We start from the raw sequence: 27,920 nt of genomic DNA, 5'->3' as shown, positions 1-27,920 counted from the left end.
CACAAGAGATCAAAGCAATCTGCAAATAAACACAATCCAATGATCCAATCAAGACAAAATCAGTCCCGCCTACATTTTTTTCTTGTTTGAAAAGCCATTTCACATGTCACAATATGAAGAAAAGACAATCACAACTTCTGTTAAATGCCGACTTTAACATCAACTGGCAGTAAATTACTGAGTTAAAGTAACAAAGATTACAGCAATAGCACATGATAATGATAGATTTGAAAAAGAAACATTGCGGTTGATCTTGAACTTCAGTCTCCTCTCAACAGTGGTTGCCAGTAATCTTTCAAGAGGTCCTCCACAAGTCATTGCAAACTCGCATTCAAGTTTAGTTCCAATAAGAGATGGAATGTCCACTTTTCACAAGCCAGTCAACTTCCGACGGGAGACACTCAAGTCCCATCCTACATTTTTTTCCCATTGAATATTCTGTTTCACCTGGAAATAACACACTATAAACAGTCAAATTGGCTGTAAATGCTGTTAAACTTTTTTTGTTTGTTTTGTATGTTGGTCTGCTACCGCTACTTGACTTGTCTAAAATGTAAACAAGCTCTTTGCTGTTGTTATATAATTTGTTTATTTGGACTCTTCAAGTGTCCATTTTTGGATAGACCTAAATTTACTTTGAAAAAAGCTTGCAGAAAATACAGTTTTGTTAGAATCACCTTTCAATCTGATGGTTTAATTTCATGTATAAAGCACGCAAAAAGAGAAAATCATAATTTGCTTTGATTCACCCCTTTCCAGTTGGTTAAAATGACTGAAAGAGATTAAGCGAACAGAATAAGTCTGAATAGATCAATTATTTTAATCAACACAGTAAACTAGTCTGCCATCAGAGCAGATTTCAAGTAAACAGCTGCTCTTGCATTGGAGCTGAACTAAAATTGCTGAATATTTTATTCAATACCGTCAACTTACCCAAAATAGCAAACAGTCTCATACCAAAGGTCGGCTATGTTAAATTCATAAGCCATGTCGGATGCCAGTGGGTGTAAACAGAGGAAGTCCTCATCCAGCGTAATGCTCCTGGCACATACGAGCAATACTTGCAAAACCCTGGCAGCAAACTTGACACATGAGCACATGATGACATCCAAACAACAGCTTGTGATTAGCCCAGAAGCATGAATGTCTGGTGGTCTCGCTCTCAGCTATGTTACCCATCACTCCCACAGCACTAAGATGGGGGGGAAAGTGACAGGGGAAATGGTAATCAAAGCAGTGACCTCTTGACAAGAAGTCCACACCTTCAGCATGAAGCTGCCAGCTATTCCCGACAAGCCAGACCAAAGATGGGTCCATGTAAATGTGTGTATGTTTGTGTCAGATCTGATGTTGTCACATTGTTTGTGACATACAAAATCAATCCATGTGAAAACCAATGTACTACAAGAAAAGAATATTAATACAGCAGACAGAATGTCATAATCTGATGTGTCACTTTCTTATTACTATTCTAAGCCAATCACGTTACAAGCGTCTCGTGCACGGATCTGCATATCACCAGAAACCAAACTGTCATGCTGAGGAGCACCTATAAGCGTTCACGCACGCATCATATCAGCGCGGATTTCCCTGCGTGTAGAGCGAACCCACTCGTGCAGTCTGAGCGTACCGTGTTTAATCTGGGACATGAAAGGGCACAACATCGCCTTTGAAGTCTTTCATTTCCTAAATCGAGCTTTCTGAGAGACGAAGACCCACAGTGTCTATTAAAAAAAAGGAATACCGGTACCTTTTCTCTCCCTTTGCTTTTTGTGATGGTGTGATGGTGAATGGTGCATCTAAAGACCTTAAAACATTAACCGCCCCCTCAAAGGAATGGCGGTGCTTGTGTCATTTTGGATTTCTAACACCGGAAATAGTGGCTTAAGCTGTAGCTAAAAATAAAAAAGGCTGAGCTAAATGGTTTTTAAACATCTGTAAGTGTTTCTCAATTACTGAAATACGTTTTATTAAAGTCACCATGAAATCAAAACAGAGCCCTATTACTTCCTTAATAAACATTCCTGGTCTTACTATAAATCATTTAACACTGTTAGAAAAACAAAAAAAAACAACGTGTTTTTGTTCATAATCTTCCATCATAACATGTTTTCTCTCTGAAACAACTTTCACTCAAAAAAAAAAAAAATATGGAATTGTTGGATTTACTTGAAAAAGCAGTGTCAAGTGGTTCCACGCAACTATATTGAGTAATTTGTACAAATAACAGTTTAGTTGTATGAACAAAAGAAATTCAAGTAAAGCTGACAAAATCATTTGAATTTGTCACTGTTACATAATATTTATATGTACAGTTTACTTAATAATGTTATGTTAAATTTATAAAAGTTTAGTACGTAAGGTGAACACATTTATTGACTTAATTTACCTTATTAAATTAACTATTCGCTCTACAAAATGCACTCAAAAAAAAAAAAAAAAACTTGTTGAACAAACTCAATTTAATCGAGAGCAGGGGCCCGTTTCAATAAGGAAGTTCAACCAACTGAGTTAAAACTTGAACTCTGAGTTGACTTACTCTGAAATGGGAAACTCTGAGTTTTCTGTTTCAGAACAGCTGAATTGAATTAGTTCGATCAACTAGGTTGACTCTGGAGTAGGTTGACTCTGAGTTAAGCGCGTGCACTACGACTATGCAAGCCATGATCAATGGAGCTCCGATATTACGATTCACCATGGCAACAGCACGTGACAAAATGACGTCCATGCAAGCTTAATTCTTATCACTGTTATAATATCCCACATTCAAAAAAAGAAAAACATAATAATTTAAGTGCATTTTTTTTATTTTGCAATCTATGTTCTATTTACCATGTAGGCTAAAAGTAGCATTTCTTTGCAAAAAGTGTAAATAGTAATTAGATGCTATTTATATTTTATACTGGCAGTCAGATACATACTATTTGCACCTCAGTATTGTTATACATTAACAGGATGCAATAATAACAGAGTGTAAATGATTTTATCATTATTAAACACTCGTTAAGCAATTTATTTCCACTTTTAGGACATTTTCTTCATTTTTATTGAAAATAAATGCCTTTCTGATGTGATATGTGATGGGAAAAGAGCAAGCTCGGCAGAAGGCGGATTCGAACCCAGTCAATCACGTCACAGGTTAGTTCTCCACACCCAACACGCTACTGCCTACACCACTGAAGCCATTAATCATGTGTTGTTTTTAACCTTGTATGGTTAAAAGTGGGCGGGGCTACTGTAAATTTGCATTTAGTAATAGACACTCCGAATAATCTTGTTTTCTGTTTGTATTAAGATTATTTTTATTACCTGGCAGATATTGATAATTTAACTTAAGTAAAATGCACTTAATTTAGATCCCCCTAGGAAACAAGACTAAATATCTTATATCATTTTCTTATATAGAAAATCCATCTTGATTTAAGAATTTTTAGATATTTGTACTTGAAACAGGACAAAAAAATACTCAGTAAGAAAAGCATTTTTGCAGCGTGAATGAATGAACGAACTATTTAAACATCACTTGCACTTTAAAAAGGGTGAGGAGACTGAAGGAAACTCTGGGTTTACCGAAAAAAACCTGCTCCTGACCAGGTTAGGTTTACAGAGTAAGTTACCATGGTATCTGACTCTGAGTATAAGTTACCTCTATTTCAGAAACGGGCTTGACTTACTCTGCTTTCTCGGGTTTGACATAACTCCCATTCTGAAATGGAAAACTGAACATTAAACACTAACATAAACTAACAACTTTCCCTTTACTGAAAAACACATAAAATAACACTTTAATCCTTGAATTTACTCTCCTAATGCAGTCCCTTGCAAAGCATGCTGGGAACTACAGATCCACTGCCCAGTTAGTTATGTCAACATTAATTTGTGCGTTTCGCTCAGCAATATTAAGTTGACTGAACAAACACTTAAAGCTGACAATACTCATTTTTAATATAAACTACTCAGTTAAATTAAGTTCATGTAGTTACATGAGTTTTTTTAAGTAATGTGAACAAGGATGGTTTGAGTGAAACTAACAACAGTGAAAGTAAGTGTTCCTTTGTGGCTGATATCACCAGAACCTCTTATTTTCCAAACCCTCCAAACACCTTTCATATTCCCAGAGAACATTTCTTGATTGTCCTGTTTCAAATTAAATAAAAAAATAAATATAAACACTGTACACACACACACACACACACACACACACACACACACACACACATCATGGTTTCCACAAAAATATTAAGTACAATGTCTTCAGTTTCATAATATTAAGAAATGTTTACTGAGCACCAAATCAGCTCAAATTCAGCTTTGCCATCATAGGAATAAATCAATTTTTAATTATAATATTTCAAAATGATACTTTTTCTACTGTATTTTTGATCGAATAAATACAGCCTTGGTGAGCATAAAAGATCTTACCAAATAAAAGCGTACACAGAAGAACTGTAATACCAAATTCTTTCAATTAAGATAAATGAAAAGTATTATTTTAATAACTGTGGCTTACAGACTGTTCATCAGTTCAAAGTAGATCTCCTGGTGGCTGGGTCCTATGTTTTCTAAACACAACAGATGTGTGCACCAGATAAATTACATTCTGCCCTCTGCTATTGACTTTGCCTGAGGTAAAACTGTCTTTTGGGCCAAAGGGAATTCTCAACCGATTTACGGAAACTACTGATTATATCATAACACTATTAAAGGAACAGCATTTGATTTTTTTTTTTTTTTTTTCAGCCTCCACTGACACATTTGCATGGAAATTTACTGAATGTCTTGTGAAACATCAGCAGAAGACAACTTGACAGTGGCTTAAATTATAAATTTAAGTTCTAAATAGAGAACACACTTAGGAACACAGTAATTGCCCTCTGATGAAATATTGCTTGCTTTGAAACAATCATCCTTCATTATTGTTTTGCCTGGCTCTTGTTGGCAGGACATCTCATCTGGCTTGAGGTCACAAACTCTACGCTTTCACAGCAAGGCCAGATCAGGTGACTATCTCAGGCTTCCAAAGCACCGAGGGGGGGTTACTCACACCAAACACGGGCACGACACAGACACCGGTTACTTTCGGTGTGTGTGTTCTAGGAAAAAGAAGAGCAGGAAAGAAAAGATGTGCAGCGTTTAACCAAAAGCACAGGTCAGAGAGTGTCCACAACAAGGACAGGATCCTGTCTCACAAACACACAATTAAAGTGATGCCAGGCATTAACTTAAAGGGGGAGAGTGAGATTAAAATGTTTAGTGGCCAAATCAGCTAAAAAAAAAAAATCCAACACTAAAAACTACATGCTACAGGTAAATTTAGACATCACAATGTTATAATTACACTATGAAAAACATCTTTATTTTGAGATTTGCTAAATATTACATTTAACATTGTCATTAAATTAGTGTTTTTAACAATTCACTTTAAAGGCCCACTGAAGTGCCAGCATTAATCAATGTGTTGACTTAATTTCCACTGAAACAGGAAGACAAGGTGGGACATACTGAACAGTTCCTCCCCTTTTTTAAAACAGCCAATAGCATTTCATTTGTATCACAGCTCGGCCAGAGCTCCATATCGCTTTAAAATATAGCATTCTGTGTAGAACTCAAATGTTTTGGGGTCTGCACATATCATCCAGTCTGTGTTATCGTGTCTCTGAACCAGAGCAGACTGTGCGCGTTGTGGCGGTTCGTGTGACACTAATGTGAAACCAGACTTCATTCGCCACAATGGAAAGCATATTTACACTGTCTGAATCATTCCCAATGCCCTATATAGTGCACTATATGCCATTCACCATGTAGAAAAGAGTAAATGTGTGAACAAGTGACCGATTTTAGCCGCAGCTTCAGCGTCTATTTATAGTGTAGGGGGCGGGACACTTCAGATTCTAGAGAGCATTTGATTGGACAGAAAATCTGATGAGAAGGTTAAGTACAGGCTGATGTCATCAAAATCATTGATCAATAATGGCAGAAGTGAGAAACTATAAGTTTTAAACACTTATATCTTCTAAACACAAATTTTGTCATTGTTTTGGAGCACACTAGCCTATAGATAACATTATGGCTAACATATTCATACTAAAAGTCAAAAACTTCAATTTTGATTTTATGGCGACTTTGAGCATTAGATGATGACAAAAACTACTGTATGTAAAAATGAGCATGCACATCATCCTATAAATATATATAATAATTGTAATATAATAATAATATAAATAAATTATATTACAAAATAATAAAGTATAGAAACAGTATATTGTGCATCCATAGGGGGAATTAAAATGAAAATGTAAATGAAAAATGTTAAAATTAAAACCTCTACAGATATAAGAAACACACCTTATTCTCTGCTCCTTTTTTAGTGCCTGTAAAAATACCTGCTGTTGAGCATGTGCTCGGTGAAGTCCAGTTTGTATGTGTGTGTGTGTGTGTGTGTGTGTATGTGTGTACACATTTAAAAGGTTCTCAAGTCCAGGCCAGGGCTGACCTGCTTCCTCATGGCTCTTTGCCCAGGCAAGACTCATGCATTTTTCACAACGCACACAATTCCAAACGGTGCTCAGCACATACACACACGGCAGGTTAGCCAGACCAGGGTAAAAAGTGGGTCAGAATCTGCCATACACCCAGAGATTCCTTAGGCAGTCATCGGGATCAGCTAGGTGTTGTGCTGTGTAGAAAGTAGTTTGAGTGTGCTATTAAAACAAATTTTAGAAAATAGCATGTTAGAAAACAGTGTAAACATTTTCTCACTGTATATTTTCTAAATGATACAGATAATGGATGAACGAGAAAACATTTTTGCGGTATTTTCAAGATTTCCACACCCATTTCCAAGTCCAACATCAAGTGGCATTTATTACACTTCTCAAGCAGGATGTTTGAAGCTGAATGGAATGAAGCAGAGTTCTCAAAGCTATTCTTAGACCTTAAGTGTATCCACAGATTGTGAGAAATATCTACATGCAATTCTTCATTATGAAGGTCAATATTATGAAAGCAGGAGTCAGTACTGTGATGCACTGTTATAAAAATAAAAATAAAATTAGGGTTAGGAAGAGCTGCATGAGCTAGTCTAAGATTTCCACTAATGCACAATCATGCACAAAAGTGTCCGCTTTAGTTAGATTTAGCCAAGACCAGGGAAAACAAGGCCAAGCACCATGCTAACACACCATTCCAAACAAACAGCGTGAGAGGGGTTACTATGGCATCCAAGTTCTGCTTGAGAGGGGTATCGATTACTAGCAGGTGTATGTTGTCTAACACATCTACACTCACACATTTACTTAGTAAGGACTTAACAGAGTTCTGCTGTTTTTATACAAAACTCATAATTACTATAGACTTTTACATTTTTAGACAAAAAACTAAAACATTGGCTGCATCTGAAAACTTAGGTAGCTGACTTGTTCCCTCGCTGCCTTATAGACAATGACTTTGCAGGCAGCGTTTGCGCACGAAGGCACCTCACGAAACTGATTTCGGACAGACTTCTGAGGCAGAGTAACGGTTTAATGATCTACAGAAAAATAGTGTGTTCAAGTGAATATTTAATTACTACAATAGTATTTCCTTACTAGAAATGACATCAGAAGTGGAAAACGTACATTTACACAAACTGACCACCAACCGCAACTTTCAGGCGCCATCTTTATTTTTTAGCTGAACTGTCACAGAATGGAAAGCACAGGATTGTAGGAAGGATACATCTACTGTATGCTGCCTTCAAAAATCGATCAGATGAAGGCATCATGAGACAGGAAGTGAAGCTAACTTTGGATTTGGACGTGCCTTGATGCCTTCCTATCTTGGAATGTGTCCTCCAAAGGCAGCGTTTTTTCAGTTTTTGGATGCAGCCACCGTTTTCCATATGAGGATGTCCCTACATGTCTGAAAACTGAGGTTTTGAATGATATATTTAAGTAACTTCGGAGAAGTAAACACTCACTAAATTTCATCACCCTAGTACTCTAACAGATTCAAACTTTACTGAACCATAAGATTACAAACATTGTGTGTTCCAAAACCTTCATTGGAGCCTTTAAATTTGGCCAAAATGATGCATAGTCTCTTAGGAGTCCCTTAGGAGGAATTGGCTATATTCTAATTCCATATTTATTTTTATCAGTGATCTTCTTAATTAAGCAGTAAATAAAGATGCTCACTGTGTCGAGCATGTGCATAAGACTACCGAAAGACTGCACAAACAACTCTCAATCAATGATGGTTAATAGTGCTAAATATGCTCGTTTCATGCTTGACGCAATTAAAGAGTGATTGTGGAAATGAAAGCCCTTTGCTGTCTCCAAGTACACAAAGTAATGAGGATCAATAGGTGCACTGCTGGACACCAGATGTTCATTTTTGCCCACTTCTAACAACGCAATTACAGCTTGGCACTGTATGACCTTTGTGCAGATCCAGATATCTACTCACGAAGACTCCTGTATAAACTCTCATTATCACAAAAACATATTTTGTCATGGCTGATAAACAATAAATATTGCCTTGACCCTTGTAACTGAGAAATCTCTCTAATAATAATACTAATAATAAATATGTACATAAATACAATATATACATTGCCCTATTTAAGCCTCTTTTCTGGCCTTGCCACCAACTCAATTTGGGATATTAAATATTTCATCAAAAAGTATGCATATCAAAATATCAAAGAAAAAAACATGCTGAAAACATCTATAAGCTTATGTGTAAAGTAAATAAGGTTATATCTTTCCACTTTTTTTTTTCATTCTATAGAAACTAGAGAACTCCATTACATCTGGCCCAGTCTTATTTTTGTCAGTGTCATAAAGACAAGTTGTGTCATTTCTGAATCAATTTCCATTACTGAAACATGACATTTTCAAATGACAAATAACAGACCAATGCCATTCACAATGTGAAGAAAAAAAAATCCTATTATTGCCTGAAGAGCAACATTTTCAAAAAGATGCAACCAAGTGATTGAGATGTCTCAAAAAAGAGTGAGAGGTAGTATCTTAAATGAGATACTGTATGGTACCACACTAAACACTCACAACACGTTCACTCTTAAAATAGCTGGAAGGAAGAGACAACAATCATATAATATTTAACAAATCAAGGCACACTGGCCCAGACTGATTCATGCACAATTACTTCTGCCATACTTTGAAATTCTGTTCTCCATGCCACCCTCTCTGCATCACCAGAACAGGGAGGTTAAATCTTACTAATTGAAGTGGTTCTTAATAAGCAGTGCTTTTTGCGAATGTGTCTGATGAGATCGGCCAAAAATATCTTGCATCCATCAGCCAGAATACATAAAGACAAGCAAACAAATTTAAGCAATAAGCCATACAAGGTGTTGCACTGCATAAGCACAGTGTGAAATAGATTGCTTAATACTAGTAAAATCACTAACACACAGTCCAGAGAAGTTCACTGATTTTTTTACAAGAATAAAAGCAAAATATTTATGTAGTTTATACACTCTAAAAAAAATGCTGGGTTTGTTTTTAAACCAAATTTGGGTGAAATATGGACAAACCCAACCGTTGAATTAAAAAAGTAATTTATAAATTTAACCCAACGGTTGGGTTTGTCCATATTTCACCCAAATTTAAGTAATAATGAAACCATTTATATTATTATTAACATTTTTTATTTACTAATTTTTATAAGTATAAAAAAGGAAATAATAAATTTATAACTTGCTTTTACAACAAGCATGCAAAACCCTATTCTGCAAACCAGCTTGTGAGAGTAGCTTTTTACCCACAGAATTCTTGTTCATCTGATTGCTTTCTTGTTATCCTATTCATTAAGTCATGATTACCCATTTCAACAAATAATTAACAGTTTTTTATTCACCGGGCAACATCCGGGCTGGTCTGTCACGAATGGATTGGTCGCCTTGTTCTCTTGTTTTGTCAGGGACAAAGGACCGTCACAAGCCAGTTGGACGGGAGGACAATAATCACATTTAGCCATAATCAAATGGCACTTGTTCCCTCTGGGGACCAGAAAGGAAATCGTTGTGTACAGTAGCTTAATATGTCAGGTGTGACTCAGGGAAATTGGAGGCAATTATGGACATAACTGCATTCAGATGGGTGGATTGGGGGGGTGGGGGGGGGGTGGAATAAGGCTTCATTTTTTGTTTGTTTGTGTGTACATGTGTGTGTGTATCGGGTGTGATTGATGTTCTTTTCGGTGTTACCCTGAAAAGAGCCTTTGGGAGTTGGAAATAGAGGGCTGTGGGGAGGGGGGCGATGAGGAGTTCTGTTGTCTCGGTTACAGTGTATGGAGAGGGGGGAAATCACGGTGGGGGAGGTGATGAGGCTATTCTGTTAGAGGACACCCTGTGTGGCTGGTCCTGATTACACAAGAGAGGCCATCGCTCTCTGATCAGCAGACAGCCGGCAAGGTGGCTCAATCAGGCTTTCCTAAGAGCTCTTCCTGCACTGATGAGGCCTGAGGAGTCTTCAGTGAATGACATTTAAAAGAAAAAAAAAAAACAATACAAATTATGGACAACATGAAGCTCTGAAAGTAACATCAGACTGCCATGTTTCCTAACATATTTGTGCCTAATAGAGGAATCATTCATTTTCATGTCTCCCCTGAAAAAAAAAAAAAAAAGCAGTACTTGCTTAAAGACAACACTCTAACATACTATTATTAAGAAGCCAAGGCAATCAAAAATGGATTCATTTTAAAATTTAAATTTAGGCTGTATTTGTGCTATTAAAAAGAAGTGTAAACTGTAGATCAATTGAATGGGAATTCTGGCTAGTCAGGTTTGTTCTGTGAGTGACAGAGGCCCTGTTTACACCTGGTATTAAGAAGTGTTTTGGTCGATGGGATCATAAGTAGACGAGGGAGACACATACCCATTTACACCTGGTGATTTAATCCATCTCTTTTGTTCACTTACAACCACTTCTGTTCTGATTTATTTGAGGGGTGGGTCTATGGGTGGGTAAATGTATCTGTTTTTCAGATCTTTCTATCTAATGGATGAAAAAAGCTCACGCAATTTACATATGAACACAACTGGAGAAAACGGAAAACTGAGAGCATCAGATTTAGTTTCTGCTCTGACAGCCGCAAGACCATGGCGAACACTGTGAGTCCGTGTTAGAAATCAGGAATGGTGAGAGAACATTGTGCTTGGTATGTTTTTCATCTTCAAACCAAACTTGGGTCTTCAGCCAACAAAGTTAAAATCCCATCTGGCTAGCGCGCTTTCCATAATGTTTACGTGTTAGGTCAGTAGGCGGAGAGTAGATGGTCTTTTAGGGCTGTTCGAATGCATTCGACCACATGAGCATTTACACTATGAAAGCAATCTGGTTGAATGTGTTTTCGACTACCTCTGGAAGTGGTCAAAAGTGGACAAGCTCAAAACATTTTAGACCTGTATTTAGCATTGCCCACTTGTGATCCGATCGACCAAAATGCATTTTAATACCAGGTGGAAACAGGGCCAGAGAGACAAAGTGACCGAGGGATTAGTAGAGCAAATGGAATTACAGGCCTCCCAAACATGTGATAAAGATTTCATTATCTGGCTCTCACACACACCATGTGTCACCTCACTGTCAGGGAGGCCTGCCTTCAGATGTCTGGTAACTGAGAACGCTGTTCTGTGTCATAAAAACACCCCACTCAGGAGGAACATGGTGGCAGAGCCTTTTGCACTGCTGCAAACAAGGTGTAAATGTGAGAAATCACAATAGGATTCTTCATTTCAAATCTCTGAATGCGGTCAGAGATGTTGCTTCAATTTTGTCTAGACAGGAAAGGTTCTGTTTAGCTTGGAACAGAAAAGTAAAAGAGCATTAATGATGAAGCGTTTGAAATAGACGAGTAAAAGAAAGAAAACAAAATAAAAAGAAGAAAAAGTAATAAAGATGCAAGAAAAAAAGGTTTGAAAAGGAAAGAAAAAAGGGAATTTAAAAAATTCTGGAAAAGGAAAATTAAAGAAAAATGAAAGAATTGTTTGGAATATAAAAATCAAGAAAAGAAAAGAGATTTTTTTGGGGGGGGAGAAAGAGTGAGCTGATCAGTCCCTGCCTTCTCAAGGTTAGGAAGCTGGGTACATAGTTAATGGAATCGAATCTGATTAGATAATTAGCATAGTATTTGCATAATGGCACTGCAATTCATTACCTTGCATGCGAGTTCATCAGCATAGCGTGAGCTACAGTGTTTCCACTCCCCTCTGTCCTGTAACAAAGCTCAGACTCTCCATTGCTGTCCGAAAAGGTCAACTCATTTACTGCCTCCTGTACCAACTAATATCTATCAAAGACTCGCACACTTGCGGAATGACTTCAGAAATCTCTGGGTGGTCTGGACCAGAGCCACAGTAACCAATCTGACCGCTGTGCAAAGCAGACAATATTTGCAGACTTGTATTGATTTAATTTCATTAAAATAAATATTTCTGCAAACGATTTAAGATGATAAAGAGGAACAGGTGAGACAGACTGCACTGTGTGAGAGGTATTATGATAAAAAAAAGAAATATCAATTAGAATATCCATTTACTGAAAAGCTAATGAAAATCTCTCCAGCTCAGACAAAGGAAAGACAGGTAAAATACAAAAGCATACTATCATTAGGCATGCACAGGAAAGTAAAATCCCCAATTATCTCGATTGTTTCTCAATGGAGAGCAACTTCTGCTACAGCTTGCTTTTTCAGATTTTTCTCCTAAAAAAAAAAAAAGACCCTAACACATCTGCCTCCTCTAGATTCCACAGAAACAGAAATGAGAATATATTTGTTTCAATATAAACTCATATCTCATTAAATATTTCTAATGTTGTGCTTATTTAAATTAAATTTTAAAATCTTATTTTGAATTTTATAAAATTTAATATATGTGACCCGTGCTGGCAAAATAAGTCGGAACGCGCACAGGCTAATTACGAGCTACAGGCAAAACAAGCGAAAAATGTTAATTTTGGTCATTAAGCCCTTGTCTAGTGATCCCAATGCTCCAAACAGCAATTAAACATCTAAAAGCATCTTTAATTGTACATTTTCTGAGGAGTACCTTTCCTTTGACCATAAAAAATGCCGTTTTCTCTGCCCGCTTTCTGGACGACTGGCGCTTCCCTAAGCACAAGTTTGGTATCATTTTAAAGCGCAGCATTCCAACTTTGTGAATATTCATAGCGAATTCTCGATGGTATGAGTCTGAACCAATGAAATGTGATTTTCAAACTAATGCTGATGCAAACAAAACGATATTACTCGCGCTATTACAAACATGCGCACAAAGATGCCTCAGCGCGTAATCCCATTATACACATATGCAGAATTACAGTATTTCAAAATATCTGTCATGGCAAGTATTTACGCAAACATTATCTGTTATGTCTTAAGTGAACATTTGGTTAACCTTTGGGGGAAAACATCTGATGTGTAATATTATATTAGATCCGTGTGGTACAGTACAGGTAGGTAATATGTACAGTGGTAATAATAATAATATGGCTGTCTGTTTCATTAATGTTAATCAAACAATTTGGTATCATGGGGAAAAAAGTTGAAAATATTATATATATATATATATATTTGGTTTTGACTTGGTGTGTGCCAAATCTGGTGTTATTACTAGTGATTTTAAGGTATGGTTGCAAGGTGATTTTGTTTTGGAACCTTCAGAAAACTTTAACTCGATTTTTCTCAAAGTTGACTTTGCTGACTCTATCAACTTCAAACAGGTGTAGCTCAGTAATTTTTTTTCCGATTCCAACAAATCATACATCATTTTAAAGGTTTTTTAATAGAAAATGTTAAAATAATAAAATGTGTTCATTGCGACTCATTTTGATAGCATGGGTCACATATAGTTATATACACAACCCTTGTCAACAACTGACTCATTTGTGTCTATTTCTATTCTTCGTCTGAAAAGAATTTTAGTAGAAACATCTGAAACAATGTTGATAGTTGCCATATATGAGAACTCCATTATGTCTAAGCTATAAAAAAGCAAGCTTTGAGCAAAATTGACACTTCTGCTTATGAGATTTAAAGACCCTAGTCTCACATCTGGGGTTACACATGAGATCTCAACAAAATCACAAACTATCACAAATAAGAAGTCATTAAATACTTCATTAAATATTTTATGCTATGCAATTCACATTCATTTTACTTATTTTAATGAGACATAATGAGAACCCCATAATAATCTCACACAAGTCTCCTCTACAGCTTCAGATAAGGTATTAAATGTCACAAACTGTGTGCAAATTTTCCAAGATACCACATCTGTTTCAATACTACCTTTCATCACACTCTTTTTAGACCAAATTATCTAAGCTTGACATCCATATTCATTTTATAGTTCAGTACTTTCCTGAAACATTTGTTTTAGTTGTCTATCATCCTAGACAAAGCTTCAAATAGAAATAAATGAGAACTCTGTTATGTTTCAAAGCTATGAAAGCACAACCTCTCAGCACCAAATTGTTCCTCTGAGAAAATAAAGAAGTAGTTACATCACAGATAAACTAACACATGGATAGAAAAGAGGACAGAATCAAAAACAATGACAGACAGGAAGTCCCTGGAGACTCTTCTTCATCTTTGTCCTCTGACTTTCTGTTGTTTTCTGACATATGCCTGTGCCAGAGAGGAGAACAGTGTGCTGACTGATATGATTGACTTCAGACGGGTGCCGAGGAATGGCGTCCGAGAGCCCGAAGATACGCAGACATGAGCGACAAGCCCTGGGCTACCCAAAAACAGCTGCTGCCTCTCACATCCTTCCTCTATGGTGCTGCAGACACAACACTGTCAAATATTACAAAGCACTACAATTAGGAATCTTCCTGAGGTTTAACTGCAAGAGGTTTCGGAGGAAAGGATTAAAAAAAAAAAAAAAAAAAAAAAAAAAAGAGGAACATTCCGAGATTCATGAGCTGTACAAACTCGCTCGGCGGTGACAGGTGAAAGAGACGGCGATGGAAACAAATGCAGATAAATAAACATTTCGTAGTATCGTTCAGCACAGCGGAGAAGCAAATGGGCTCCTAAATGGAAGCCCTTGTCGTCTTAACTTGGGCGTACAGCCAGGCTGATTTGTAATAATGTCCCCCCGTCTAGCAGAGGGATTTAACGCAAGGCGGTAGCAGGAGAGACAGTGTCGGAGACAGCGCTACAATACAACTGCTTTTGATGCGACGCAGGCAAATACGTGCTAATGCATCTGACTCGCTATATACTGTATTGTCTGTCTGCCAGGTTCTTGCTGACTGGGCTCTGACTTAGCACTTAAATTGGGTTGAGGGAAAAAACTAGGTTGGCAAGTGGAATTGCAGCATATGCCTGGATTCATTTTAGTTCATATCAGCACTAATGCAATAGAAGACCAAACCCTTTATACTGTACTACGCATTTCTAATGTCCAGGTGTTTTCACACCTATTCGATCTCTCAATTCTGTATTCCCTATAAGTGATCCCACAAGTGTTAATTCACATTTATTCATTTAGCAGACACTTTTACCTAAAGAGACTTAAAATGAGGAATATCACAAACAATTTGTCCTAATGCCAAAAACAATTCATAGTATACAATGCCAGGTTTAGTATAAAAAAAGGACAAAAATAGTTCAGTAAACCAGTTTTGAGGTACATCATCAGCTTCACTCATGTTTTGTCCCTTTAGTTTTGCTACCAAAACATATACAGAATGTGTCTGACATGAAAATACTAAACTTTTTCCATTCCTCATGGAAATTAAAAAAGGTTCCTTTCTGCAAATTAGACTGGATTACTTCCAAACCATCTGCAAACTATTCTGAAGTCCACATGAACCGTAATAGGCATGTGAATTTTGATCATTTTATCTGCTCGAAAAATCAAATAGATCTGCAAATGCCCAAAAATGCTACTGTAACCAATAAAAATATTAAAAATTAAATGTTTTGAAGTTGAAAAAAAGTCTTGCATTTATTATTTTCATAATTGACCATTGCATTTGATCAATCCTTGAAGGGATCCTAGATTATGATTTCACTTTTTTAACTTTAGTTAGTGGGTAATGTTGCTGTTTGAGCATTAATAACATCTGCAAAGTTACGACGCTCAGAGTTCAATGCAAAGAGAGAAATTTTCTTTTACAGAAATCACTTTTTTTTTTTTCAAACTGCTGGTAGGGACTACAATGAGCTTCTTCCTAGGTTGGTGACATCACAAATCCTAAAATTTACATAAACCCTGCCCCCAAGTACATGCAACAAAGGAGGTGAGGTCTTGTTGGGCTGCTTTAGAGAAGAGGAAGAGTTGTTATAGTAGTGTTGTTACCATGCCGTGATTTTACGCCAGACTGCTTCACAAACAAACGCTGGATTTGCACAAAAGATTAACATGACGGCACATGCTAGTCGATGAGTTAAATCAACTAAATAAATGTATCCACTAACCATTCAGAAACGTCCAGATGCATTCTAAAAGTTGTAACTTCTTCCTGAGTCTCTCCATCAGTGTCCAATTCCAGTTTGAACAATGTAAGACTGAACACCGTTACTGATAATTGTCATTTTGGCTGCGTGAGATTCTCCAGCTTTGTTGTTGTTGTGCAACCGAAGCATGAGCTGTTAAAGCTCCGCCTTCTTCTGGAAAGGGGGCCAGGAGCAGCAGCTCATTTGCATTTAAAGGGACACACAAAAACTTTGTGTTTTTGCTCACACCCAAATGGGGCAAATTTGACAAGCTATAATAAATGATCTGTGGGGTATTTTGAGCTGAAACTTCACAGACACACTCTGGGGACACCAGAGACTTATATTACATCTTGTGAAAAGGGGCATAGGTCCCCTTTAAACAAACATAATCAGGTTTTCACACAGGCTGCTCCAAAAAAACAAACCAACTCTGAAGCTAAATGTCCTCATGCACCTAATCTCTTGTGAAAATTCTGAATGCAGACAGAAACATACAGCAAATCACCTTACAAACAGGGAACTTATAAAGAAGTCAATTAAAGGCACAATATGTAAGTTTCACCGCTAGAGGTCACTTTTTCAAAACAATAACAAAGGCGTAGCTTGATGATGCCGTGAATGAGCGTGGAATCTTGGGAGTTGTCGTCTTCACCTCCACAGCCGATGGAAAGCAATCTGACGGGACTCAGGCAGAAATAATACATGTCACTTTATCTGACGAATTAAAATTGTGGGGTAATTCAGTACTGTTTTACGTGGTCAAAACAATCATACTAAAATATGTTTGAGTGTGTTGAAAGTCAGAGTTTATGGATATTTAAATCCAAAAATCTTACATATTGTGCCTTTAAGAGGTCCTGCCTTTAAGAATGAAGTTATTTGGCCACTCCGAGGCATAATGAAATATTGGTTTCGGTGAGACGAAGGGATGACATGTGGTTCAACAGCGTTCCACAGGGATGCTCAGCCCAGCAGCAAGTCAGAGCTAAATCGGGCCCATCTACAAACCTCACTAGAGAAGCCAGCTATGAAATGACATGACAGCACACATGCACTGCCAGACTGAAATATCACAGTTCTTTCCATTCTCTTCATTTCTTTCTTTCTAAAAAACACAAAGCTGAAGTAATTGTGGCACCTGACAGAACACAAACACAACACAAATTGCACATGAAAGATCCAAACCACAACAAACACTGGCATATTAAGCGTTATTCATATTCTCGAACAAGTCATACTGTGCAGTTTAAGCATTTTTAGCAGCTGATACAAATATCTTTAAGACCACCAGGGAGGTAGACGCTACAGTTCAGACCATTCAGGCTGCAGTCAGAATACCTTTGGTGTATTTGCCTTCAATTAACTCTCATTTAATTATACTCTTGATCCAGTCACCCATGGTGAGCAGCTATTAGCAAAAAAAAAGTACTAAAAACAAGAATGTAAACACAAGAGAGCACAACTTGAGGAAGAAAACGGTTCTGTACCTTTGCCCTTGGCTTGAGAAAGGAGACGAAAGGCAACAGAGAGAGTATCCACAGAAGGAAAGCATGGAGAGATAGGAAGAAACGGTCAAAGCACAGTCCACATCTATGCATTCAAGATTCAGAATTACTGTTTAGCTCATTCAGTGCACAGCAATTCAATTCAGGCATGCAATATAATCAAATCGCAACAGAGTGAATAACAGTGAAAGGGTGTGGCATACCTTGATCCGCCATCATCATGTGTGCAAAACCTTTGAGGAACAGAGAAAGTGACAGAAAGAGAAGAACATCTTTAGGTATGTATCAGAGCATACAGTGACCTCACATCTTTGCAGAAGAAAAGGGTTTTGACTTTGTGATCTTGTTAAAGTGGTTATTAGAAGTAGTAGTATTTTTAATTTTTTAATTTAATGTGACAGCTTAACTTTTTTAGGTTGTAAAGTGACCTTGAGTAATAAAATATTTATGAATATAGTTACCGTTGTGGATTGCTATTTTTACAATAAACAGCCTCAAACTTATTGCATTAATAAAACAGTACCACATAATAAAAATACCTAGTGCATTTTATTTGTTGTTTAATATAATGATAAAATGATAATGAGATGAATCATAATATGATAATCATAAAATGGAAGGAAATATCTGTCCCTAATATGGTTGAATTGAATCTTAGTATTTTTCATTGGCAGCGCTATTTACACTAAGTGTAAATAGAAATTAGATGCTATTTACACTAAGTGAAAATAGCATATTTTCTTAGCGAATCGATAGATGCTATTTACACCATGTAAAAGTAGCAGTTCTTTGCAAGAAGAGTAAATAGTAACTAGATGCTATACTTTATATTAGCAGATACTATTTGCACCTCAGTATTTTTGTATATTAACAGGATGCAATAATATCACAGAGTGTAAATAATTATATTTATTAAAATTATTAAATGGATGCTGTCTTATTGGGAGAATAAAAAACCTCCCTACACCTTCCCCTAACCCAATAAACACTTTTAATATTATTAAACACTCGTTAGGCAGTTTATTTCCACTTTTAGAACATTATTTTCATTTTTATTGAAAATAAATGCCTTTCTGATGTGATATGTGATGGAAAAATTGAGAAGAGCGAGCTCGGCAAAAGGTGGATTCGAACCCGCGTTGATTGCGGTAAAAGTCAGGACTGCGAGCCTTATGCACTACCGCTGCACCACTGAAGACGTTGAATTCCACTCAATTAAACTTGAGTGGCCCAACCAGACGGAGCTGGTGGGCGGAGCTAGTGTAAATAGCGTTTGCCAACAAGGGACGCTATTTGCACTTAGTGTAAATAGACACTCCGTTTTTCATTATGGTAAATTTGAATAGAAACACAGCAATAATTTTAAGCATATTTGATTTATGTTACTTTACATTTGAATACTACTGTGCACTGTACATCAATAATGCTTTCACTGCCTGTAAAAGACAATTCAATACAACTTAAACGATATTATAAACTCACCTGGGATGGTGTTGGCCTCTGATGGCGTTTCAGCAAAGAAGACACAATGGAAAAAAGAAAAAAGAGAAGACAAACATTGCAGCCATTAGAGCCCACTCATATTATCTTTGCATGAAAACTATCATGCAAACTTTGACACACCTGCCAGCATGCACTGAGCAGACATCTGCCCTGTGCATGTACACAGAAACCCTTAAATGCCCCTCGCATCCATCCGCCCCCTCTTTCCCTGGGAAATGAGGAGGAGGGGGGATCAGATCTATGGTGTATGAAACACCATGACACAACAACATCTAAGAGGTCTAGTTCATCTTCCATGTCTTACACACACTCCCAAAGCCCACATCCACGCCTGGGCCATAAATCCAAACAGGCAACGGAACCTGTTCCCTTTAGAGAGGGTTGTGGATTTATGGGACGCTGATGTTTGTCTAAAGCACTGTTCCATACTCAGAGCCCGTGTTTATCCTCATTGTAGACACACTCTCTCTCTCTTTGTCACAGGCCTTTAGCACTGAAGCACTGAGCTGACTCATTTCATTAATGCACTCTGGTCGTCTCCCAAACCAAAGGGCATCCAACACTGATAAACGGGCATTGCAATGCTCTGTGTGATGAAAAACAGCTAATCTACGATTTTTCTAATCTGTTCTGGCTAGGGATAGTTCATGATCATCCGAACATCCAACTACTCGATTAGTGAGGTCAGTGATTTTTGTTAAGCTTTGATATTTTTAGCAGTGGTGCTTATTATTGTGATGTGCTTTCGCTTAGACACGGTAAAACAGCCAATATGTAGCATTTATGCTTTTAAATGTAATGTGACCATTAAAAACATTAAATTAAATGTGACTATTAAATGTATTAATTTGACGATAAAAAAATGCTCTTATGGCAGGCTGCTTAAATATTTTTTTTAATATGCATGTTAACATTTTTAAAAAATATATATAAAGAAATTAAAAAAATATATATATGTAGACATTTTAACTATATCTACACTGTTAAAAGTTATTTTCATGATTTGTTATCACAACATTTTTTCTTTTGTCAAATCAACTTAGATAATGTGGTTCAGATAACATAATATTTTGAGTTTCTGTTGATTAAATCAATCGCCTTCATTGTACTAACTCAAATTTTTAATTTCAATGAACTCAAAATTAAGGCAACCAGGTAACTTACTTTTTTAAGTTAAACCAACAATTTGACAGTGTAGGTATAGATTTTAAAATATTATTTTATGTATTAATATTTAGCATTTAGCTAACTCTGAAATTATCCAGATTATAACGATGAATAATTTCATATGATTTTAAAGAATTTCAGATTTTACTGTTGATTTCTTTTAGTACTAGACACCGCCAGGCAGAAGAACCAATTTATCTGTTGCCAGTGCACACAAACTGCAGCTAATACAGGAAATTAAGGGAAACCTGATGGGGTCTGCCTCCATTAAATGCTTTTAGTGCCGAGTAATTATAGCTACATTAGACATTAATTTAGTCCTGTATGTGTTGATGTCTGTACTGACTGGAAATGCAATATGTCATCTCTCATGGTCACTCAAGTTCGGGACACGTTCCAATGTGTAAGCGTGTGTCTGTCTGCTGTGCTTGTTAAGGGCTGGTACAGGACATTAAGTCCTCTGATGAGATGCATTAACCTGGTGGGGAAAGTATTAGGATGTGATTGGAGAGCAGGGAATGCTGAGTTACACTCAGGATGTGAGTGCCATGGTGACTTGATTGATGTGTTCAGCTCTTGAATTGACCTATACTGAAGTTCTGATGTCTGGCTGGAATACGATCGTCTGCACGCACTGTCAGCCTTCTACGATGACCTAGTTTCTCAGAAACTATGGTGAGACAAAAAATAATGTATAGCTGTGGCACATCAACAAGTGAATGAGGATTGTATTAGTTTAATCTCGATTCACACCAAATTGAAATGATCTCTGCAATAAGGAGTCTAATAAATAAAACCAAACTATTTCTCAACACCTTTAGACACCATCATCTAAAATAAAATGAATATATTAAATTAACTATAATACTAATTTTTTGCATTTTTATGAACAATTTTACACCCGTCTTATCGTCTGCTAAGTGAAAATGTTAAGTTCAAAAACAGTTATCTTACGTAATTACGTAATTAACCATAACTTCTGGTGGAAGGGGAAGAAAAATAGATGTAAAAATAAAGAAATAAATAAAAATAAATGTCTTAACCAGTGTTGGGTAATTTACTCTAAAAAAAAAAAAAAAAATTAATTATTAGTTACTAGTAATTACACCTTCAACAATGTAATTAGATTACTGTACTAATTATTCTCTCTAAAAATATTGCTATATTACTTTCTGAATTCCATATCAACCTTGATCAGTTGAACAATACAAGGATAGACATGAAACTGTTCTTTTAATTCTTTCAAATAAATAATAAAAAATTGCACACAGTAAATTATTCTTGAATTTGGAAGGTTACATTAAAAACATACATTTTAACATTAGCCGTTAAATTTTGAAGTTAAATCCACTATTGTTTTATACAGAATTGTTCAACAGTCTATGTAGTATTTAATGCAATTACATCAGAAGTAACTGTAATTCAATTACAGAAAAATTAAGAGTAATCCCTTACTTTTTCAAGGGAAAAGTAATTAAATTACTGTAATTAATTACTTAGTAGTAATGCATTACACCCAACACTGGTCTTAACCTTAAAAAAGTAACTAAGGTCTACTCTACATATCCTCTTGATGGACTTTTGAATTTTGCTTTGTTTAAATTATATAAAAAAAATAGAGATTTGTAAAGAGTGGCTGGCTTAAACATAAACCTCAGTGTACCAATTTAGAGACCATGCACATGGGAAGACAGATTGAGTGTTTGTTTTGCTGCCAAATGTTTATTATTCTAATCCGCCAAAAGATTACGCGCTTTCGCAAATGATGTAGCGCCGTGGCTATCACAATTTTCACAGAGCGAGGAACATACGCCAAGGCAACGCAAAACAGTTCTGAGGCCATTTTAGCCATCTGGCCATCAAGAGGAGTGTCAGATTGTTGTTGCCGCTGCTATGGCAATTGGATTCAGTCAAACGTACGTAAGGCTAATTCTTAACACTTCAGACCAGCTTGCCATATGGCTCTAACCTGATATTTATTACCCACATACAGATGTTTCAAAAGCCTGAAGACACAAGATTAAGATGGAATTAAGATTGCTCAGTGGGTTTTCGTAATGTTATCAAACACTGATGGCACACATTAGTGTGCATTTCACAATACAGGTTTTTATTTGGATTTTTAAGAGATGCCAGTGGAGAAAGTTCAGCTGTCATCTTACAAACTGCATGGCAGTTTAGGCTGCCCCTGTGCATCAATATAAATGGCCTCCAAAAAAAAAAAAAAAAAGGTTTATTTATTCTTTTATGATTGGCTGAACTGATTCCCAGCATTCAAAGCCATCAAAGCTGCTTTTACGTCTGGCTTTAGCCCCTATCAGTGGACTGCAGGACCCAGTCAGCCAAACAAGATGGAGAGGAACAACGGCTGTAAATCAAGCCCAAAACTCTGTACTATTTACAAGCTATAAATCTAACCCTAGTGCCCAGTCTTCTACACATATGCCTTTCTCTGAAAGAGGCTGTACAAGCATACATGCATACACATTCAGCTCTATATAAAATGCCAGAGTACACAGATAGCATCCTGACTTTTTAATCACATTCGGTAATTGTGTAATTAAGGAGAGAATCACAGGAGAGGTTGTGTCTACAATGAGGCTAACAACTCATAGGGCTCAGAGCACCGATCACCGATCAATCACCCAGCTTAAACACTTCAAACACAAGGGGAAAAAAGTTTAGGCCTAATCAAGAAAGGATATCTAGACATTCGTTGCTGTAATTGTTTTCTGGCTAATCAAAATGTATCAAATTCATATTGATACAACTTAAAGCATTTAAGAGGATATATTTGAAGCAAAAAATAATCAAAACAAACAGAGGAATATGAAAAAAAAACTCATGGTGTACCTTTCATTACCATCAGGATCATAAACCAGGAAACATGATTCATGGAGAAGAACTCAAAAGTTGTGTTTTTTCTTCTGTGGTACAGTATAATGTAAAATTAGTTTAGTTATGATTATACACTAAAAAATAGCTGTAAAAAAATGAAACAAATTTGCAAAGTAATATACCGTTTTCCATTGAAACAGTAATATACTGTAAAAACAATGCATTCTGGGTAATATTTGTCATTTTCGAGAAAGTAGCCTATGGGTTACTTTCTTGAAAACGATAAATAATATTACCCAGAATGCACTGTAATATACAGAATGCATTGTAACATACAGAAGTAATATACCGTAAAAACAATGCATTCTGGGTAATATTTGTCATTTTCTAGAAAGTAGCCTATAGGTTACTTTCTCGAAAATGACAAATAATATTACCCAGAATGCTTTGTTTTACGGCATATTACTGTTTTAATGAAAAAGTGTATTTTACTGTGTAAATTTTAGTTTTTTAACAGCTATTTTTTAGAGTATATTTACAAAATAAATGTCCCCAAACCAGAAAATCCATATATTAGCATATTCTTTAAAGAATTATTAAACCAAGGACATTAAATTCTCTCTCTAGGAAAACCAGTAATGACGCTATAAAGAATTGCAATTGACATGTTTAAAATAGGCAATTATCCCCCGTCTCTGATTCATTCTCTGCTGAAGAGGTGCAACAACAAAACCCAGAGCTGTGAAATGGCCTCCTCAAATCCCCAGAGAAACTAAAATGGCCACTTCAGAAAAACAACCAAGGGATCTGAAAAGGCACCTTAACATCCTAACACCCCACCTCCTCAGCCGGGCACGATTAACACACACACACACACACACACACACACACACACACACACAAAACGCTTGCCAGAGACAAACAGCTTAGTGCTTTACAGAGGTAAAAACGCAGGCTTTGCTAGTAGCACATTTCAATGACATTCGCTTTCAGTTGACTGTATGAAGTGATGAGGGAACAGAGGAGGATGATCAAGAAGCACAAAACACCTGCAAATGCATAGAACAGGGCAGCTTTCATGAGACAAGTTAAGAGATGGCATTAACCTAGACCTTAGAGTCAAACTTCAGCAGCATGAAACAGCGAAAGGATGAAGGATTCTGGGAAACATTCACATTACAGCAGTAAAAATTTTGAGTAGAATTAGATGGGTGCCAATAAACGTTGCATTGTTTATCAAGCTGTAAATATAAACCATTTTACCTTCGTTGCAGAATCGGCCGACATATTCCGTCTTAGAACAATCACAAAGCGGTTCCCCATCCACAACGGAGCACGTCCCTCCGTTCTCACATGGGTTCTCCATGCAGATCCCCTCGATGTCCATGCGGACCCTCTGGCTGCTTAGTAGAATAGGTTCCTTGCTATTGTACTTCAGTTCCCTGATAATTCCCTTAAACGGCGGAAGATCCTTCACCGTCGGGAGAGTGAGCACAGAAATACGAATATCTTGAGGGACTCCGCCCAGGAAGAGGTCACTAACGATCTTCATGTACTGCCTCTGTGGCCGCACCTCACCCGATTTGCTCACTCCGTCCAGACCCAGCACAGTTCTCAGGTTGTACCTGCTCAGGGTGGCAGAATGCCAGCTGCTGTCATTGACTCGCTTGTCCGATACGACTGTGGTTTCGGCGCAGTCGATGCTGAACTGCAACTGGAGCTTCCCTTCAACCACCATGAGTTGCAGGAAGTCGCAGAAGCCGCCATCGTCAAAGTACAGGATTAAGGCAGTGGACACGTCTGTTTTGAACTGGAAGCTGAGGTCACTTCTGGTGCTGGCGTCCCAGCGGAGATAACGTGCCCACTGGCCTTGCGACCCTGTAAACTCCAGGCCCAAGCAGGGCCCAAGCACAGTACTGATCAGCAGCTGCAACTGGACTAGGAATCTGAAGAAATTCATTGTAAAAGTGCTGGAGATTTGGGGTTATTATCCTGAACAGAAGGAAATCATTGAATTTGCTTTGGTTCAAAGGTCAGTATATCCAAAGTACATCCCACAGTATGCCCAGAGATACTAGAGAAGAGGTGAGATCGTCAACGCAGATACAAACAAAAAATATCCTAAAAGAGGAGAGGGACTTAGTAAGGAGAACAGTCTTAAATAACAGTCATAAGGCCAATGACATTGCACAACAATCCAATCTCTGGCAGGCGACAATCAAATGTTTTTTCCTCGTTTCCTGGAACGGATCGACTTGAGAATAAAAGCAGATGAGGTGCTGTGTGTCTGCTGAGGTGTTTTCTTCTTCTGGTATCTCCTCAGACCTCAATCATCCTGACAGGTCCTCCAGGTCGGACTCTTTCTGTATTTAGGGAAACCAGCACAGTCTGCATGATGCCTTGTGGGTAATGTAGTTCATACGGTTACTCTGCCCCGTCTAGCTGTCAAAACAGAAAAGCATCAAATTATAAACGAATCCACAATGTCTCATTCTATCTAGTGTGTGATTTTTTTTAAACATGAAACACAAAGCATAAAAAAATATATTATTTAAAGGGTTAGTTCACCCAAAAATGAAATTTCTGTCATTAATTACTCACCCTCATGTCGTTCCAAATCAGTAAGAGCTTCGTTCATCTTCAGAACACAAATTAAGATATTTTAGATGAAATCTGAGAGGTATGTGAACCACACATAGGCAGCAATGTCATAGCACATTTTGAGGTCCAGAAAGGTAGTAAAGACATTATTAAAATAGTCCATGCACAGTAAAACCTCCAGTATTAAATGAACACTGTTAGTGTTAAATTAACATTGCCAGTGCTTATATAATCCACACCGGATTATATAAACACCGGGTGACACTGAAAGTGTTAATTTAACACTGGATGTTTTGCTGTGTGTGACTACAGTGGTTCAACCTTAATGTTATAAAGCAACAAGAATACTTTTTGTGCGCAAAAACAAAACAAAAATAACAACTTTATCCAACAATTTCTTCTCTCCCTTGTCAGTCTCCTACGCTGTTAATATAGTGAAACCAATGCAGTGCTTCCGTGTTCTGTGTCAGAACACTGGCTTGTTATTGGCCAGCTCCTGTGTCAGCATCACACACATGCATGGACTATTTTAATGATATCTTTAATACCTTTCTGGACCTCAAAAGGTGCAATGATGTTGCTGCCTATCTCTGGTTCAGAAACCCTCGGATTTCATCAAAAATATCTTAATTTGTGTTCCGAAGATGAATGAAAGTCTTACGAGTTTGGAACAACATGAGGGTGAGTACTTAATGACAGAAATTTCATTTTTGGGTGAACCCTTCAAGAAATGAATACAGTACACTTTCACAATTATAATCCTAAAAAGATGCACTTGAATGAGTCATTGTTTTGCACTTATGTTAAATGCTACTCCTGATAAAACCTAATTAAAAGTTTCTATTTTTTAAACATTTCACCCAAAAGGTCCTTCCGTTATCGGTCATCTAGCGTGTAAATTAGCAGCATTATTCACATGGCCGCTCCAGCTATCATTCAATAGCAGCGAGTCCATGTTTATCTGATGATGTGGAAAATTAAAAGGCTTTTTGCAGGATGCACAATGCATGAAAACAATAATATGTATGTCCACACATTCCCATGACATATACTCTACATTTCCAGTACCACAGTCACCATACACTAGTTCTAAAAAAAAAAAAAAAGTAATTATTTTGTTTTAAAAATAATAATAATAATAATAATAATAATAATTTAGGTGTTGTCCAACATTTTAAAAAACTATTGCAATGCATAAAAATGACATTAAAATTTAAATGTAATGTTCAAATATTATTTTTTAGGACCCTTGCAGCAAAAAAAGGCAACAGAAATGTTTATTTTACAGATTAAAATATTCAAAAATTCTTAACATCCTCAAGCACAAACAAAATGCCCTGTATTGTTCTACAAATGTGAGAGAAGCTTCCCATGCTGAGCTGACGTTTGGCCTTGAACCAACACAGATTAGTAGGACTTTTGTGAAGGCAAAACGCAGCTCCAGCTCCTCTTAACATGTGTCCCCTACGTGCATAAATGAATAGGCTCCAATTACATGGCAACATGCTAGGTGTAACCTAATAGTCATCTAATATTGCCCGTGTCCTTGCCAGAGGCGTAGGCAGCAGGTACGGCAGGACAATAGTGCTACCAACCCACGCGATTCAACCGAGCCGAAACACAATGCATGCCGTCAGAGCTCTGCCTGCTGTAGCTGAAGAGGGGAAAAAGAGCGAGAGACTGCGTGCTTGTAACAGATACTCCACGTCGGCTCGCGCCCACACCACCAAATATGCATGTGTGCTTTTTCTTTTTCTTTTTTTTCTTGTCGAGCGAGGGCTTGCGGAGAGGAGGAGAGAGGTGAAAAGGCTAAACTGAGCACATCATTGTCCTCATTGATAT

The 27,920-nt window shown here is 37.1% G+C and overlaps 1 protein-coding gene across 25 annotated transcripts in view; it reads right to left on the bottom strand.

Annotated features, from left to right (window-relative positions):
* The window catches only part of nrxn3a (neurexin 3a), a 350,095-nt gene that overhangs the window by 318,828 nt on the left and 3,347 nt on the right, over window positions 1-27,920 (bottom strand). For 18 of the 25 annotated variants that reach the window (XR_007925837.1, XR_007925839.1, XR_007925840.1 and 15 more), the window contains exons 2-5: window positions 24,741-25,919; window positions 19,452-19,469; window positions 18,173-18,202; window positions 17,952-17,963 (exon numbers count right to left, since the gene is read on the bottom strand). Coding sequence is in view for 21 of the 25 variants with exons in the window: in XM_051867445.1 (XP_051723405.1) it covers window positions 17,952-17,963; window positions 18,173-18,202; window positions 19,452-19,469; window positions 24,741-25,437 (757 nt within the window). In the remaining 4 variants the exon portion in view is untranslated. The remainder of the gene's footprint in view (window positions 1-17,951; window positions 17,964-18,172; window positions 18,203-19,451; window positions 19,470-24,740; window positions 25,920-27,920) is intronic. The other 7 variants (XM_051867470.1, XM_051867447.1, XM_051867468.1 and 4 more) reach the window with 2 other exon arrangements.

The sequence above is a fragment of the Ctenopharyngodon idella genome, chromosome 17 (assembly GCF_019924925.1).
Source record: "Ctenopharyngodon idella isolate HZGC_01 chromosome 17, HZGC01, whole genome shotgun sequence".
Taxonomy (NCBI): Eukaryota; Metazoa; Chordata; class Actinopteri; order Cypriniformes; family Xenocyprididae; genus Ctenopharyngodon; species Ctenopharyngodon idella.
The sequence above is the reverse complement of the archived record's forward strand: the minus strand, read 5'-3'. Positions and strand labels throughout refer to the sequence as shown.